General features: G+C 40.4%; 2 protein-coding genes across 5 annotated transcripts in view; both read left to right on the forward strand.

The window, feature by feature from the left end:
- LOC137183304 (contactin-1a-like) overlaps nt 1-3,955 on the forward strand; it is a 71,223-nt gene extending 67,268 nt beyond the window's left edge. For 3 of the 4 annotated variants that reach the window (XM_067590270.1, XM_067590269.1, XM_067590267.1), the window contains one exon: nt 105-3,955. In XM_067590270.1, coding sequence (XP_067446371.1) covers nt 105-181 — 77 coding nt within the window. In that variant the 3' untranslated portion in view covers nt 182-3,955. The remainder of the gene's footprint in view (nt 1-104) is intronic. The other variant, XM_067590268.1, reaches the window with a different exon arrangement.
- Nucleotides 3,956-6,617: 2,662 nt separating this feature from the next.
- LOC137183305 (PDZ domain-containing RING finger protein 4-like) overlaps nt 6,618-19,289 on the forward strand; it is a 122,504-nt gene continuing 109,832 nt past the window's right edge. Inside the window, exons 1-2 of the mRNA XM_067590272.1 lie at nt 6,618-7,352; nt 7,478-7,558. Of these exons, the coding sequence (XP_067446373.1) occupies nt 6,948-7,352; nt 7,478-7,558 (486 nt within the window). The 5' untranslated portion in view covers nt 6,618-6,947. The remainder of the gene's footprint in view (nt 7,353-7,477; nt 7,559-19,289) is intronic.

Here is a 19,289-nt window from a genome sequence, read left to right on the forward strand (position 1 = left end):
AATGGCTCAAAGCGTGTGCATTTGTGTTATTGGGCCGAGCATGTTTTGGGCATTAGTCTTGTAAAACTTAAACTTACATACTTGCATCTTTCTGTGTCTCTCAGGTGGAGGTGTCCTGGCGGCCCAGTCTCTCAGCATACTCTCCCTGCTCCTGGTAGCTGTCCTCTGCCTGAACCTCTGAATGTAGCGCCATCTTTGTCTTCACTGCCCGTGAAGGAGACTCTTTATGGTTGACGCCTATAAGGACTTTGGGACTCTTTCCACAATCTTTTGGTTCCGCCCTTTAACTGGGACTTCATATTCCAACTCTTCCCCTCCGGAATATGTTCGTGGAAATTGACACAGAAATGGAAAAATTGGAAATGGACATCCCTTATTTATCCACAAAACGCCTCTTTGGAGGAGTGTCAAAGGAGTTCTGTCAACTTTTTAAATATGCCTTATATAAATGACTGCACTTATCTTTCACAATAACTTGTTTTAAAATGGATCATGACTGAAAGTGCAAAACCTACACTTTGCACAGGTTGGCTGTTTAGTCTTTTTACATCATGAAGCCGACCTTTTTGATACAGATAAAGATGCTGTATGTTCAGAAATGTAGGTTTCATTTGATCTGGGTAATATATCCTGCAGTGCATTCCATAGTTTAAGGTAAACAAGCAGCTGTGAAGGATAAGTGTATATATTTATAAATATGTCTTTATGTATTTCTTTAATTAATATGTCTTTATGGCATTTTATTCTATTTTCTTTTAAAAATGAAGCACATCCTTTGTCAGAGATACAGTCAAAGCAAATCTCAACTTCTCATACTTGGTTTTATTAACAAGCATCATAGAGAAAAGCAATTAATGTCATGCTGAAATAATATATCCACTTCAGTCAGAGATCTTTATGTCAAGGAATTGACCATTTATAGCATGTGGTCATACAGTTAGGGTGGCGGAAAAGGCTTGAGGGAGCTCTCAAAGAATCAGAGCAGTAGCAAGGATTCAGCTGAGAGACATAATAAAATAAATCTTAGTTAAATGAACAATACCAGATACAATACCATGTAAGGAAGAGGTTAGGGTGGTAGAGGGAGCTGCAGTATCAGTGTTTGCATGAGCGCAATCTGCAACATAATAGTAAACTGAACACACAACAGCACATCACCTGCAATCATTCAGAAGCCACAAATGCCAATAATTCATGCTCATCACAAATCTGAACAACAGCACGGCAGCAAATCTAAAAGGGGATCATAGCTAACAGTAATAGAGCCTCATAGCTTACTCGCATTGCCAAGCAAACACAGCCTGTACCACCCAAAACATTCTATGTCACTAGCAATAAAAAAAAGCACGCGCAGCAGATGTTTGGTTGCGGTCCGACAGTGAACACAGGAAAACTCTGCTTCTGTCCTGGCGTCTGAACCAGTTTGAATGAACTAATGATTGTGATGCTTATTGGAAAACAGCTCTTGCCAGTCAGCCGATACTTGCATGACTTCAGTGCTTTGCCTGAACAAACGCTATGCTTCATTTCAGTCAACCACACATGGGTCAAGGAACTGACCAATTATAGCACATGGTCATACTGTTGGATTTGGCAGAATAGGCTCTGCTCTTTTAAGGAGCTCAAGAATCCGAGCAGGAATGAGGATTCTGTTGAGAGATCTAATACCCCAAAACAAAATATCCTCCCTGCATGATAACTATAAGCAGGGAGTTCATCAAAAACAACAGAGCCAATGCAATCTGCCATCCTTAATCTATACAACAAGTATATTGCATTTTCCCCTGAATGCTAGCTTAGCCCTTCTCATCTCAGATGAAGTTCAGACAAGATCCTGGCTATGATACTACTGCAACTAAAATGTAGTCTCATCCAGACTATGTAGAGAAACGCATGTTGCTCTTAGATGCAAGCCGGGCCTCCTCTCTTTTAAAGCATATACCAAAGTATTCTCAAGTGATCAGCTAAATAGCATGCATGAGCTAATAGAAAACCCTAAAACAACTCCAAAAATATGCCCAAAACCAATTCAGCCAATCAAAAATAAACAGCATGTGCTTGTCTTGTTGCTAATGTCTAGACAACATCACAAGAAATTAGTTCAACTGCTACACAAACAATGCAGCCTCATAGACATGTGTGTTGTGTTGAAATCTGTTTTCCTGTCTATATGTGTTTCCCCTTGCCTTAAGCTGAACTCAACCTTATCTAAACCCAACCAGTTATCTAACTATACCTAACCATAACCTTAGCTAAGCGCTAAGGGGGCATTCATTCAGACCAGAAACAACCCTGTGATAAATTAACTAGGGGGTGTGTTGCTTCAGGTACTGGTGAGAAAAGAAATACAATTCAGGAAGTCCAGCTTGACGTTACGAGCCACACAGCTGTGAAGCTAATCTTCATCAAGTCATACGGTTTTCTATCTAATATGCTATGGATGTTCTACGTGATTTGAACAAAAATAGATTGGTTTGACCTACAATCACAGATATCACAGATATTAGAATATCAGTTGCAAGGTGTGTGCATGCTGACATTATTTTGAACTTTTAGGCACATGGATCCACATTTGTAAAGCTGAATGTAAAGCAAATCGTGGCAATAGTAAGTGAACAACATATCAGACACGCAGTTTCAAACGCATAATTTCCCAGCTATGTGTGAGAGTGTTAATTTAATTTGCTTACCACCTCTGGTTATGTTTTCACAACTGTGCAGTGATCAAGGCTTTGCCACAACATCTCGAGACTGAAGTTTGCTCCATGTTAGTGAACTAAACCTTAGCTACAAGCATTTTTGTTTTGACTGTATCATTAGGACCTCAGTGGTACCAGCTGGTGCTTTGTAAAGAATGTTGGCATTTTATTTAGTGTGAACATTTTCATTTCATCTCTCTCATTTACGGCTTTGTGTGAGAGTCACTATTAACATGTACAGTGAATGGTAGTGATGCTCATGCCCTCCAACAGTTGTGCAATGTCTGATTCATCTGTGGCTACTTTATATTTTCTAATAAGACAACTTGCCTAGCTCCTATAACAGTAATCTAGTATATTTCATTTTTCATTATCTTGTACATGTATAAACAAAAGATAAGTAAAGCCATCCATGTAAGCGGTAAGAGCTCGTCCAAAGCTCGTGACGTTGTTTCCACTGCATTATTTTTGTCTTTTTATTAACATGTGATCAGAGATATATAAACATTATCAACTGCTGTCATTTTTGTTTATGATTATTATATATGTTTGTCTTGACCCACCTCTGGTTGGACAGTTTAAAAGTTTATTTCCCTCAAATGGAGGAAAAAATGCTGCGTTTTGAATTCCTCCGATTCATTTCTGTTGTGACTGATGCTGGCCATGCGTCTACATTGTGACTATATCAACATCCACCACAAAGTGCTTTTCCCAGTTTCCCTTCATGCAACGAATCATAAAAAGAGTTGCCAAATGCATGAATGCCTTGAACTTTGACATTTTGGACGAAACAGTGGCTCTACATTCTTACATGCATGACATTGGAGACAAAGTGATTCATTACTTTGCAAAAAAAAAAAAATCTACATCATAGCTTCTCCAAACCTCTCAGCTTCATTTAAAATACATTCCATTCCTGAGTGACATCCCTTTACGTCACAAACAGAATAGATCTAAGTCTAATATGTGCATTAGCTGCTACATTAAGCCAATCATCTCATATAAAGTTGTTGGGGGAGCGTTTTTAGAGAGAAAATCTAAAACTGACTAAAGGAATCTCAATCAACTTCAGAATGGTCCTGCAGTTTTGCGCACATGATGGTTGGGATTTGATAGCATCACTGGTGGCAGTGGCGGCATGTTTGGCTGTTTGCTCAAGTTCAGCGCTTGGCTGGACGTGAACATCACGTGTGAGGGATGAAACTGGAACCTCTCATTGGCTGGACAAGGAACAATAAAAGTGTAGTTAACTATTATATTGCTTTGTTGTTTTCTCTGTGGGTGTCATGTGAGTCTTGGGGAGTACTGAAGAGTGTGAGATTAATATGATGCTGAATACATGTTCTGTGTATATTTACAGAACCAGTCAAAAGTTTAGACACACCTTCCCATTCCCTTGAATAAGAAAGTGTGTCCAAACTTTTGACTGGTACTGTATGTGTGTAAGTACCAATAAAAGCTGACTGTGAGTTTGACTTTAAGACATTCGAGTCACATTTAGAATCCAAGACTACATTGGAGTGTCAATCTAAATCTTGGTGTCACTGTCAGGGTGTCTCAAATACCACTGATTCTCAGTGTGAGTGGAGATGTTAATGGCTAAAATACTGAATGGCCAAAAAACTTCTGCCTTTATAGGAACTATTCTGATATTTTTTAAGTGTGTATATATGCTATGTTAACCATATATGAACAGTCATTTTTATTGCTATTAGCTTCAATAAAATACTTTAGCAGATGAACAGCAAAAGGAAACTGCTAATTATACCAATAAATACAACCTACATTTTGAAATAACCACCTATGCTTGCTGTGGTAGTCCTATGTAGAACAATATTAGTCATGGGAAAACATCTTCACCACAAGTCCACTTTGAAGCTGTTCTGGAGCTCTCCATAATGCCACGTGATCATCCTTGTGTTAGTCATTGCACTAAACCACAAGAGTGAATTTGTGAATCATTAATTGCATTGCACCATAGATCAAAAGCTGCAGAGTTAAAAGAGAAAATGGAAAATGAAAAATATCCAAACTATCTCTTCAAAAGTCGCTGTGAAAAGTTTTACTTTACAGTGTGTCAGCTTGAGTTGACTAAACCTTGAATTGAGTCCGGTATGAAATACTGATGTCCCTGCAGGATTGGAAGTTCAACCATGAAAGCAGAATCAACAGAGGCCACAGCAGAATATTTCCAGTTCAACATATCCACAGTTTCACTTTAAACACACACACACGCACACACACACAAAGCAAATGTGCCAGAAGCTGTAAAAAAGGCTATGAAATTCAGACAGATCCTCCACTGGGGCCGGCACAACCGGTGGCCTCAGGTGTTTTTTTGCTCTTAGATGTGCTAAAATGTATTCTCTTGAGCTGGATTAAAATAAAAATCTCAGCAAGAAGGACGCCTTGTTAGAAATAACAGGTATTCATGAAGCAGGTCCTTAAATCACTTGTGTCCTTAGTCATTGCTACCTTGGGATTAAAGTATATTTGACAGATACTGGTAATGTGTGAAATATCCAAGGCAGTGTTTCAGCTATCACATATCAAAAAGGAGAACTACTAGAGCGTCATCTATGATTTATGAGTTCCTTCCATTAGTCTCTCAACTATTTGCAACAAGTCCTTTTCTTACCATTTCTGTCTCCAGGAGAAAGCTATTCTTTTTCCGAAGCCAGCATCAAGTATATCAGAGATAGTGTTTCAATCTGTCCTCCATTACAGATAAGGCCTACCCTGTCAGTGTCCAGTTTTTCAGGCAGGAACAGCTGTTAGAGTTTTGTCCTCTATCAGGTATCCAGCAGATGAAAAGTAGATTGATATCACGTCTCTTCACGGATTAGGTCAGACCAAATGAATCAGATTTAGATTCTTATAAAGCTTAGGTCATCTCTCCGTTTCAATCTGCGGTCTTAATGGTTATTCACTGAAATCAGTTCACAGAGAGAACAAAAGACGGAGATAACTTTCTTTTTTCTTGATTTTGTTTGCGATCTGGTGGCTTATCAGTGCAAGCATATGGCCTATGTGATAGGTCTGAGCCCAGGTGGCTGAGTAACACTTTCCCCTACACACACACACACACACACACACACACACAAGTGTTACCCAGGAGTCTTCTTGGTTCAATCTCCTCCACATCACATCCTCCAGACTTTAAAGTCATTCAGCCTCCTGGAAATATAGATATTTGTTGGCAGTTGAATTAACCGGATTTAATTTAATGTCACATTATAAAGTAATATTACAGTTACTGTTTCATTTACAGTGACTGACGGGTGGGTGGGAGGGGGGGGGAGTACATTCCCCTGACCTCCTTGCGCATGTGTTTTTGCAGACAGGTGTGCAGTCCCAGGACAGATTGTGCTATTGTCTTTGTAAATCTACACCTGTTCTTTGACGGCTCAGACAACACAAAACATACTTTAAAGTGGTGCACAGCAGACTAGAACCAGACTGCTTCTCTGGGAGACCTGAAATGTGACGCCCTCTCCGAGATGCCTGCAATATGTCATGCTGTGTCAGGCAGTAAGACTGGCCTGGACTCACGCAGGAAAGCTTTATAAGCAAAGGTCTCCATGCAGATATTGTGTTACAGCCAGGGTTTAGCCATTGAGGGACCATCATCCCCTTGAGACAGGTTTTTCTGACATTTCTTCACTGATTGCAGAACCTCTGCCAAAAGTAAACTAAATTAATTTAATGGGATTAAGAGGGAGGACAATAAAACCACACTGTAATTGCCAATCATGTACATGTCATGTGTGATACAGAGAGGTAAAACTGAGTTGTTTCAGCTCCATCTCAGTTTGTGGGGTCTGCACTGCAAGCTTGAACCATATCGGGGTATAGGTGACCTCTGCTGGTGAGGTTTTAAACTACACATCCTGCATTTAATTGAATTAACTGCACAAATTGAACTAAGATTCGATTTTGAGGATGATAATGTAAAAAGTTAAACTTAGTTAAATACATTTTGAACAAAAGGTTTTAAAAAAAAAGTCATAGAGGTTTGATGAGCCTGATCAGGAAAAGCAGAGGTGAGTCAGCAGGGTGAAGTTTTCTCCTCAGATACATTTCACTCTGCAAAGCAACATCTCCTGAAGAGGCGCAGCCCCTCAGCTCACACCGGTCAAACTTTTTTAGTCCACGCACGCAAGCTTTCATATGTTCAGACTTGTAAAAATAACTTTGTCCTAACTCGCTGTGCTGCGCAGGAAAACTTCCCTGCGCGACACGCAAACTATGATTTGCCCAACCCCTTGCGGAGAAAAGCACCAAATCCGCCAAGTGTTAAACTCAGGCGGGATGGAGTCGCAAACGAAGCCGGACGCCGGTCATCGTTTTGGAGGTGTTTGTCAGAAAGGATGCGGACTACAGCTGTCCGATGAAGACGTCGGTAAAGGGGATCACTGCTGTGTGGACGCGCTCCGCACGGTCACCGATGCTCTGGAGGAGAGAAGTGCAACTTTGGAGCATGAAGCCCGGATGGCGAGGCTCAGGTGGAACAGGAGGGAGCAGTCTCTGTTAGCCAAGGTGTCAACTCTGCAGAACGAGGCTCAACTCGCTGCCCTCAAGTACCAACGGAGGCTGCATCAATACATGGTGCACATTAACAGCATTGCAGAGCAGGTCATTGGGTACTACAAGGTGAGAGGAATGATTTGATCTGTGCAAAGTAACATTGGAAAAATTATGATTTCACTATGAGTCAGGACTAGGATGTCTAAGCCTAAGCGAGGCTGGTAAACTTGTGTGTTTGTTGGCTTAATTAGAGTGACTTGAGGACAACTGCTGACATGCAGAGCCAGACATCAGAGAAAGCAACATGTGAAGAGGGAGAAGAGGTCAAAGAGGTAAGAGACACACATTTATACTGCTGACAGCTTTGTATCTGCGTCTTTCCTCATTTTCAGCTCTACTGCTGTGAACACTGGCATTTTGTGGTCCTTTCATAAAAGTTTCAGAGCATTTTGTGCTTATCTAAAAATGCCCAGAGAATGCAGTGCAATATGTTTAATTCTCTTATCTGTCAGTATCACTGCTGGAGTGTTGTTGATTTTTGGGATTTGGGTGAGTGTCTTATAAATATAGCAGCCTCTTGTGCACCAGGATTTTGCTTCTTTCTACTCAGTTTTATCTGCTGCTTCAGTTCAGACTAACCCCACTGCCAGACTATTCTTTGTGTATATGTTGACTTTTGGGATCACATCAAATGCTATAGAGTGGTAGCAATCTCTGACTGACGAAAGCTTATAGTCGGTAATCTTTCCTCCTACTCTGTTGTTTGTCATTTGGAGTGGTGGAGTCTCTTTTTCTCACAGTGAGAGTTTGTGTATGTTTACAAAGGAATGTGTTTCTAAAGAAATATGAACAGTGTAGGTAAATGCCGGCTAGTTGAATTTGATGTTTGAAAGCAGTAGATGATCTTAAAAACCTTATTGCCATCACAGCTTTTGACTTCTCAAGAGTTAATGTGAAGAGATTTCATCCTGTTTTGTGGGTGGAGAGATGTTTCTAAAGTGGGCTTTGTCTTTGACTTCGGGTCTCAGCAGATCTAATGTCATTGTCTGGGTTGTGTCTTTACTTTTTTGGAGAGTGTGGGGTCAAAACAGCTTATCACATTTCAGCTTGCAGTGCACCAACTGCATTGTGACCAACAGTGAGGAAAGAAACAAAGGGAAGTAGAGTAATTAGATGACATTTTCATTGACTCCACACTCTATATCTACTTCTATCTACTATATTAAATACAACCTATGAAATACAATTATTTATGGAGAGAGTATGTGAGTGAGGGGCTCTTTGCAATGGCTTGATCCCTCTTTGAACACAGATTCGCATATGAAAATAAAAACTATTGGAGAATAGGGACGTTACTGTTATTTTCCTAATCAGTTAATCCGTTGGTTATTTTCTCCATTAACTAATAAATTATTTTGGTCTTTAAAATGTCAGAAAATGGTGAAAAGTGTTCATCACAATTTCCCAAAGCCCAAGGTGACATTTTCAAATGCATTGTTTTGTCTAAAACCAAAAGAAAAGCAGTTTAAAATCACAAAAAGACAAAGAAAACCTGCAAATATTCACTTTTGAGAAGCTGAAACCAGAGTTTTGGCTTTTAGTTTTCAACAAACAATCCATAATCACATGTTTTGTGGATTTACTGATTGATTAATGGACTAATTGTTGCAGTTCTACTAGAGAACAAACTACTCTCACTTTTCGTGTTAACAGCTTGGATTAAATGCCAATTAAGGCCTGTTTGCCTCTGTGCTTTTGCATAATTTGTTTTCTCAAGGCAGCATGCAATTTTCTTGTAATTACTTACAAACTCATCCACGTCAATATATAATTGATGGGCTAACCAATATGGACACGGTTTCTAACTACTCCTGAGCCATTGTTATTTCAGGGAATAATTTATTAAACCTCTCAATGTGGCTGCCAAATCTAATAATAGCTCTTGTTTTAGTAAGCTCACAGGGTAGCTTAAAAATTTGTGTTGTTAACCCTCCAGTCTGGGGCTCTGTGTTGTGTTTGCACCGCCGGTGAGGGTGGATGGGTTTCATTGTGGTAATGGTCGCATAAAGTATCTCCCTAATTGCCCACATCATGCTGTGAGAGCAACAGACTCACTTTTGATTAATGTGGAAAACTGTTCACTATTCTCTGCCAGTGCTGGGCAGCAACGCAGCATCTATTTTCAGCTCTCTTTTTTTTTTCAGCTAAAAACTCCTCTGTAATGAGTCTTTAATAGTTTTCTCACTGCGCGTTTTCTTCTTTTGCTTTCCAAATGGATTTTCCAATACTTGAGAGAGCTTGGTTGCAGTTCTTCAAAGTTTTGCAGTTTAGTAGAACATCCACTTTGCTGGAAAAGCGATTGGTTTTCTGTCTGCATGGAGAATAGAGTAGGAGGGCTTGTAAACACCTCAGTTGCAGTTATGATGTGTCACATTCAGGGTCTCTTCATGTGGTTAGAAAGCAAGCCTAATTGACTCTTTGCTAAGTCCCGCCCCCTTAGTTACTGTTGCTACGCCTGTCAAACTTCCTATTCCAGCACATGTGCCGGTGGCAGATTTACCACTCAAATTTCCGAGTAATTTTGTAGAGCTGCAACGATTAATCAATTAACGGATAAGTCGATTGACGGAAAATTAATCAACAACTATACTGATAAACTATTAGTCCTTTCAGTCTTTTTTCTAGCAAAACTGTCCAACATTTTGTGGTTCCAACTTCTCAAATGTCACAATTTGCTGTTTCACTTTGTCATATATGACAGTGAATTGAATGTCTCAAGGTTGTGGACTTTTAATCAGACAAAACAAGCACATTGAAGACATCACCATGGCCTCTGAGAAATTGTGAATAATGATTTAATTGAATTGGCACATTAATCGATTGAAAAGAATTGTGAGTTGCAGCCTTAAAGTTTTTAAAACAATAGTTGATTTCAAACTGAGGTTCATGTATACAAAATCAGGCTTCCAATTACTAGCCAGGGTTTGTCTATTTTGCCAGCTGTAATCTTTATTATTGCTTGCAGATTTCAACTTGAGCTATAATTAACTTATTCTGTGAGTTGGTTGAAAACTCGGACTTCATACATGATATAATGTTACACGACTGATTCTACTGCTACATGTCCAAGGCAGCAGCCTCACAAACTATGTAGAGGACATGGACATAGAGGTGCAGCATTGTTCTTATATTGTAAGGTGGTAATTTATCCCTTTATATGATTCAGTATGTTAAGGAAAATGTCAAATCTGATTATCAGTTATTTAATTCTAACATAACCCTGTTTGCATGCTTACCACAGAAAAACATGCAAGCAATAGATTAATGCTTTACTATTCCCACTTTAAACAGTGTGTGACACTTTTCCAAGACATAAGACTCTGGGGATGTAGATTAACTGATGAGTTTGGCAAACACAACGTGATATCTCAGCCTAATGAGTTTGGCTTGGTTTGCTGGACTGTTAACGTTCCCAAACTAAATACAGAGATGAACAGAGCTGCTAATGTTACCCTAAACTCTGATATAGTAGCATCCAGGACCAGATCCCACACAGTTGGGACAATGGATGCGCCAGTCCTGACTGGGGCTTTTTCCAACGCAACCTAAAACCCTACAGAATAATATAGTTAGCAAATGAAATACTACTTGGTCTCGGAAGCTACTTTTTAAGCTAGCACACTGTCGGAAATGGATCCAGAACTAAGCTCTTTCAAAGATGCCAGTTGTTCTTGATCCTGATGGTTTCTGTAGAAAACAGTTCTGTATTGTGCGTGTGAAATGAGAGAAAGACGGAGAAAAAAGAGACATAAAACTATTGTCAGATGGGTGGACTGCAGTTTCGACTGTGACTTAATGCGAGTCACACCATATTTTTCCATGTACCTCTGAGATGTACTGATCTAGATCCAGCTGATTGTCTGTTCACTGGCCTGGCAGTGAATGCAGTCGGTGGCTGTGGGTGAGTCAGCCAGTTCTGCTATGTTGAAAAGGGATAATGGAAGCAAGAGACAGCACTGAAACAGCAGCAGGATTAGTCACCATTGCAAAAACATACCGTTGTCTTCATTTGCCCATGTAATTTGCCCTTATGTTTGTGTAAAACCAGATGAATACACAAATGAAACCACAGTAGAGTTTAAACAGTCCCACTCCTCTCGTCTGCAGCCAAGGTCCCCAAAATCCACACTCAGAGTCAGCTTAAAAGTTTGGAGACCAGGGAAATATTTTCATTTAAATTCACAATGGGTAGTTCTTTTCATCATCCATTACCAAAGCTGCTGAAAGTGTCTACTGCACAGCAGAGTAAAAATCTATTTTGTTGACCGTGACTATGCCTGTGACACTAGCACTACTTCAGAGAGGGGCTGTTGACAGAAACACAGAGGCCTTTTCACCTGTCTGAGAGCAGCAGTACAGTAGCTCCAGCTAATTCTTCTTTTGTTCGGATCAAGAGAAAATGGGTGAAGGGAAGAGGGAGGGAAGGAGCAGAGAGGAGAGAGTGGAGAGTACGCAACTCGAGTATCGGTGTCATCAAAATCCAATCTTGCGTGACAGGCGGGGACGAAGGCAGGCCAGTTTGTTTGCTTTCATAACAAAAGATGACAAGAAAAGATTGCCTTGCGACATGAGAAAAGATAGATTTATGACCTCTGATTTTATGTTGGTTGATTTGATTTTTTCTTGCCTAGACTGAGCCTCCAAATAAAACGATAAACAAGTGAAAAGTACGAAACAAAAACAACTACCTGAGGAATATGGAAAAATATCTTTTTTTGTGTGTTGCCACAAAGAAAGGCAGATGTCTAATGGTCTCATCAGTTGGGCACACAATTGTACACTTCTTTTTACTGCTTGTCTAGACAGTTTTATAGTCTCTTTGTGCTCCAATTCCCCAAAGCACTTTCCTGAAAATGGACCAGAATGATTGTATTCAGACAAAATAGCATAAAGTCATTGGTTTACAATTTGCTGTCTGCTTCTGTCACAGCTGACAGATCAAGAAAATGGGAAATTCAGTCGATCAAACTGTCCATTTCAACTTTTGCGTGGTTAGTGTTAGGATGTGAATATGGGTCTGTCATGTTCTGTGCGGTTTAGCTCTCCGGAGGTGTTTTCTGTACCTGTTCTGCTCTGTTTGGGTCGTCATTTACCCAGAATTTACATGGCAGCTGCCCATGAGAGGGACCGCCCTGCTGACTATTTCCTATTTCCTCTCCAATTCAACACACACACACTCACACACTCACACACCAGGCTGCTAAAACAAACTTGAGCCTGCATTCATTTAGATGATGTCATGTTAGTTAAGGAAAATTAGATTTAGATAAGCACTTAATTATTCAATGCCTCTTTAGCAGCATTTAGACAGCATGTTTAAGTTCTTATCCCTGCTTATCTCTGCACATATTTATAGGAATTTCATTAGTTTAAGGAATATTTTCATAGGTATTGGTTTGGCAAACAAGATGTTTTTCCAAAGCTCTTGGCATGTGGCTGTGTTAGTTAATAAGGCAGATATTGAGATTAGAATATTCCAGATTCCTGAAGGTTGTGGACCAAACCAAGAGCAGTGGCTGTTGAATAAATCATGTACCTTTTTGTGAGTTTTGTCCTGAGCTGTGTATGTCTGTTTATGTCTGTGTACATGTGTGTGAGTGTTTGCATGTGTTTACTTTAGCTGTACAGGTCTGTTGTTTTAGGCAGGAGGTGTGAAAAAGAAAACTGTTCCACTAAAGACCACCACGCTCGTAAAGAGGAGCACACTGGGTAAATTTGTCCCTACCTGCTGAAAGGCCCCTTTTGTAAATGTCGATGGGATGTTGGCGAGTTTTGGTCTGCGGGATGTTTGAGAGTAAATCATACAGTGAGGCTGCTGACCTGAACTCAGATGAACTGTTTTGATTTTCTCACTTTGATGACAGATTATGTTTGTAATTGGATACATTTACTGTAACATCTGCAAAGTGCAATTTAAACCTCTTATGGCAATATCTTTGTGTGTGTATGGTTATGTTTGTCTAACTGCGTATGTTAAGACTGCACAAATTTTCCCCTCTTAGGCACAGCTCTTTATCATAGCACTGAAGTTTTGTTTGCTTTAAAAGATAATGCTTATGTTGTTCTATATTTGTCTTATTGCCAACAAATCGCATGAAAACACCAAAACCAACAATTTGTTAGTCAATACTTTCTGACTTCCCTACCCTGTTTGTGACGCTCAACTTCAAGTCCATCTGTGCCATCTGAAGACTTAAATCTTTAAAGGTATACTATGCAGGATTTGTTGGTGTTTGTAAACACACAACATTCAAAGTTGGCCCCTCCCCCCAGCTCAACAAGCAAGTAAGAGAGGGAGAGCAGCGGTTGTCAAGTGAGCTAGAGAGTGAATGAAGAAAGCGAGTGGCGCTGGCGAGAAGAAAGCCGTGAATCAGATAAATAAAATGTTTTTTTGATTGTTTCACAGCGGTTATATTCTAAAGCATAAATAAACATGCTCACGCCTCTGAACAACCCTGTGGGAAGGCGCCACATTGCCGGATTTTGTGTGAATTCAGAGCTTTGTCCTGTCTGCTGTGGCCTTTCTGCCCTGTGTGTATGTAGCTCAGCCCAGCCCTCGCTCAAGCAGACACGCAGACCTGCAGCTCTTTATACATCCATGACACAGAGACAGAGAGCAGAGCGGAGCAGAGGAGAGAGACGGAGACAGTGATGTAACCTGGTTGGTACGCTACACGTCCCGACCTCACATCCTGCACGCTGGTATTGGCTTAGGGCTACACACCCACTGCCCAAAGGTTGATGCCCAGAAGCGTCCTGAGCACAGCAAAATAAGAAGAAATTAAGAAAATACAGGCAGAGAGCAGGGTCTCTGCAGATAAATACACTGCCACACACTTCTAGTGGGTCATAAGTGATGATTGAGAGGGATCACTTTTGTATGAGCCTATACATTGTTTTTTAGGAAGATCCTGCATAGCATACCTTTTTAAAAAAGGTTCACAAATTGATGTCATTTTTTAAAAAAGACCTACAGTACCTGTATGTAATTTCCTGAAACGACTAGGCACTGTAGTTTTAGCAAACGTTGCTCAAATGGGAGTAAATAGTACATTTGATGAAGAATGTTTTCAGTTGCGGATTAATAGCAGTTGAATATTTATGGCAGCAGGAACTCTTTATGGCAATATTTTTCGTCATTTCCTGTCTGTCCATCTTTTGTGCGGATTATATTAATAAATTACTCTTCTTGGCTTTTTACTCGCAACGCTTTTGTTGTTACTCAATGTAATGAGTGTAGTTGTCAACTCAAGTGCTTCACCTGGTTCACTGTCTCTCCTCTGCTGCGCTGTGTGCAACACACACACAGAGGGCTCAGCCTCGCCCACGGTGAAACACAGAGAGCAGAGGAGAGCAGCGCGACCATAAATGACAGCAAAACGCAGTAGAAACTGTTTATTTATGTTACTACTTGTTTCATTTCAGCTCAGTGTGAGAGTCTCTGCTGCGTTTTGCTGTCATTTATGGTCACACTACTCTCTGCTTTCTGTGTTTCACTGCGGGCGTGTCTGAGCCCTCTGTTTAGTGTACTAATTTAATCCATGCAAAAGGTGGAAATGACCTATATCTGGATCGGAGATTTTAGTCATATTGGTCATATCATATGTGTGGCTTTGGCTTTGGTTTTGGCCTTTTCAGGACTTGTTGTCAAAAAGAAAAAATACAGAATATTACCTCTAAGATATTGTATGTAGAGCAGTGTATTGTAATCCTGTACAATAAATACAGTCATATCATTCAATAGTATTGACCCTTTGTTGACTTTTGTGCAACTCTAATATGTTTTTGCACACGATTAACTTTATGTGTCTGTGTGTGTGTGTGTGTATACATGCTTTTTCTTCTGTGTAGGTTTGTCACAAATTGGTCAATGTATCAACATTTTTCACTAGTTGGGGCTTTCTGTGGACTGGTTCTGTTCTGTTCTTTTTTCTGTACAAGGTTTGAGTTAAGCAGATGTTCATATATCACTGCTTAGTCCTATACTATACCATAGCTATGCCCTCAGGTGTACTGCAGGAAGCACTCAGTGACTGCAGTGATTCATCATCTCAGTTACCCAAGAGGAGAACACTCAGCTTTATTCACACCTTAATGACTGTAGTTTGCCGGTCCCTTCGACTTCTCTGTGAACTTAAACGAGAGCTTACACCTCAAGATTCAACAGTCTACATCTGGAAAAGAGCCTAGTGTCAAAGAGGTTGTAAACTAGGGGGCCGAATGGAAACTGATTCACTTTCCAGGTTACTTGTTAGAGTGGTATTTTTGACATATATTATTGTGTACATGTAGTTGCTCTTTTTACTCAGGCTCATGCACAGACAAAGATTCATACATGTTTCGGTGCAGACAGATGTGCAGTATATATACATAGACTCATACACAGCTGGCACAGATGGTACACCCCCTACCCCACTCATTACTGGTGTCCCGGAAAGCTCTACTCCACACAAGAGCTCTCGTGCAACAGATGCTCTCTGCTGTCCATGTGATGAGAAAATGGCATCTTGTGAAGTTGATTCACCAAATAAATAACTGTGGTAAAATATAAATTCAGGCACCCCCACTATTCCCATCTTTACCACCACTGGGGGGTTTGGTTAGTCAGTGACCTGATGTCTTTTGATCTCACACGGACCTACTGATCTCCTCTAGGCTTCATAAACATGTGGCTTCACCTACAGCTGTTTCAGGGAGATTACAGTGAAAGCCCTGAGTCAGCATGCACATGTATACACAACCAGCTGCATGTGTGCATATACACACACCCTGCAGTGGCCACTCTATCATCAGGATTGTCAGTGTGGCTTGTAATGAGTGTGTAATGAGGTAAAGTTGTGGCTAGACCTGCCTGGGCGCTCTCCTGCCAAGTTAAACCAACATGGCCAGTGCCATCATCATGGATTGATGACAAGTAGGGCTGCAACTATGGATTTTTTCTTTATTGAGCTGATTGGTTTGATGCTTGATCAGATATAAGAATGGTTTATGTATATTTTGAAAAAACAAGATTAAATGCAAGAAATATTAAGTAGACTAAGGGCCCTTTCACACCTCGTTCGGTCCAGACTTTCGGACTTTTCAGTTTGATCTGAACCAAAATTACGGGTGTAAAACCTCCCCTGGACCACAGTCCAGACCAAACAGCTGTACCTTTGTCTGACGAAAAGAGGTGGTCTCAAACTGAACCATGGTTCGGTTCGTTTCTAGTGTGAAAACATTTTTTGGATAGTTCGGTGGATTGGTTATTGGCATTGCCAGTTTTTCAGTGTCTTTTCTGATGCTACCAATGAGAGTCGTCGAAGTCAGACATTTTCAGATCCTACAAATGAATATTTATGTATTTTCTTGAACAAACCCAACAAATATTCTTCCAAAATAATTTACTTATATTATTATTCACAGTTGCAGTAAACAGTAGTTGAAATAATAATAATGAAAAAAACACCATTATAATATCATGCCTCTTAATTTTGCTCTTCCTCCTTTTCTTTTCACCATATTTTCAACCCGCACAGTCAGATTGTTCGGTCACATCTTGGTGCAGTGGTGACTTGTCCTCAGATGAAATAAAGTTTTGAGGAAGAAATCGTGATTCAGAGATTGTGAATACTCAAATTACTTGAGTTTTTTCAGTAGCCTAATTGTTTCAGTCGTGGTCACGACTGCTGAGCTGTCAGCAGGTTCATTGCTACTTAAGCCTGAACCCATTAAGAACTGGGGCCTCACACTGTTGATCCATTACAGATAGTCTTTGAGCTGTGGATCATGTTGGGCTACACATCATGTCCTTTGTCAGAGAAGACCATGACATTACCTTTGGCCTTTCAGTGGAGGTGCAGCATCATCAAAGCGCCATGTCTGCAGAATGTATTTGCTGCACATTCATCTGCAAACTGAATTAAGACCGCCTCTGCTTTTGTCGAAAGGAGGATTAGGGCTTAATTACATCTGGACAGAGGCTGCCATATAGTCATAGAAACAACTGTATAGTGGGAGACCAGTGTGGTACATTAGGGAGGTGTTGAGGAGAGGGATAAGCCTGTGTAATATGCCAGGTGCGTCCAGGGTATTAGCAAACACTGGCACAGCACTGTGTGCCTGCCAAGACAAGGGATCAAAACAAGCCTAACCCTTTGAATCCCCGCTCCCATTTCATTTTGAAGGCCATTATTTGCTTGTGTCAGGCATTGTTAAGTGGAAGAAATCCGAACACACACACACATTAGCTCACTAAATGTAGGCAAAAATACAAAAGACACACCCACTCACACAGATAGGAATTGGGTTGGTTTATCCAAAAAACAGAAAACCCCAAGTCATATTATTACTTATATCTAATGATATCAAGCCATGCAGATAGTTAGGCCATGCTAGCAGCTCTGTGAGCATGCTAACATCAGCATGCTAACGTGCTCTCCATGACAATGTTAAAATGCTTATGTTTAGCAGGTATGTTTACCACGTTCACCAAAAAACAAAAGAACATCTGCTAATTATCGCTAAACACAAAGTACAGCTGAGGCTGATGGGAATGTCAATCAGTTTTGCAGGTCATAAACCAGGCTATTGGACAAATTGAAATTTTGATGATCACTCTAGATGAAGGGTTATGACCCTGAGGGGAGGCATGAATGTGTGTACCAAATTTCATGGCTATATATCCATTAGTTGTTCAGACATGTCACGTAAAACCACAAATGTCAACCTCATGGTAGCGCTAGAGGAAATGTCAGGGGATCATCAAAGATTAGTATTCACACTCTTGGCACCATGGACATCTGTGCCAAATTTCATGGCATTCCATCCAATTGTTGATATATTTCAGTCTGAACCAAAGTGGTCCAACCAAAATAACAACCACTGCGTCCTCTTCCAGAGAGATTATCTCATGAATATTAATTTGTTCTGTTATTTCTGGCTCAAAGACTCGCCTCATCCTATTATTCCAGAAAACAAGAGTTTGAACAATACCAACAGAGAAAACTCTGCAAGCAACATGAGATCTCAAGTCTTCCTCATCGTAGTGAATGAGTGGGCTTCTTCCTCTAATAGCCAGTGAGTGGTGTTTGCCCAGTGTAGCGTGACCTCTTAGGAACTAGTTAGTGACAGGCTCAGTGTATTATTTTTGCAGCCAGATAAAGCCGTCTAATTCCATTCCAATCATCTCCTTCATGTTACTGCTGGAATTGGATGGAAGCTCTAACGGATGTGTTTTTAATTAGCTAAATGGGCTTGGGGCTTTCAGAGAAATCGACTATGAATATTCATTATGGTCACTGTTGTACTTCCTCATAAAACATTTGCAGGACTGATTTTTAGAACATTATGAATCCTGCATTGTTTCCGTTCATGTTTGCTTGCTACCAGTCTTCTACTTCCATACCTTTGCAAGTGCGTTGCTCTGTTTCTTGGCACATTACAGCGAATTAGTGGAATAGAATGAATTGTTGCTGCATGCTTGTGCACATGCATGACTGACATTCGAAGACCCACCAGTAAAAACATTGCTCCATAGTGCTACTAGTGGTCAAAAACTCCAAAGGGTACCTGAGAGCAAAGAGTTGAGTAACATACTACATGGACCGTTTTCATTATTAAAAAGGAAAATGTTTTGAAGCGGAAAATGGTCGTGACTCTGGCTCTCCTTAAGCACCATTTCTGGTGATTGAGCTTCTTGCACAGAGGCTTGTGCAAATGCTTTAAGAGAAGCTAATGTCAGTGTTTTCCCTACAAAGGAAGTATTGCTGCAAATATCACACACTTGTTCATTAGTAAAGGAGCACATGTGAATGACTTTGCAGTGATTTCACAGGGCAGTCAGTGTTTCTCTGCTTTATTTCCTGCTAATTGATCTCCACCATGTCAGAGCAGAAGGCTGATAGCAATCTGCATGTGTGTTTGTGTGTGTGTGTGTATGTGTGTGTGTTTGTTTGTGTGTCTACCACCAACAGTGAGCCAGATCTCTTGGACCACAGTACAGCTGGTGGTGTTGAGTCAGCA

Source organism: Thunnus thynnus, chromosome 5, assembly GCF_963924715.1.
Source record: "Thunnus thynnus chromosome 5, fThuThy2.1, whole genome shotgun sequence".
In the NCBI taxonomy this organism is placed as follows: domain Eukaryota; kingdom Metazoa; phylum Chordata; class Actinopteri; order Scombriformes; family Scombridae; genus Thunnus; species Thunnus thynnus.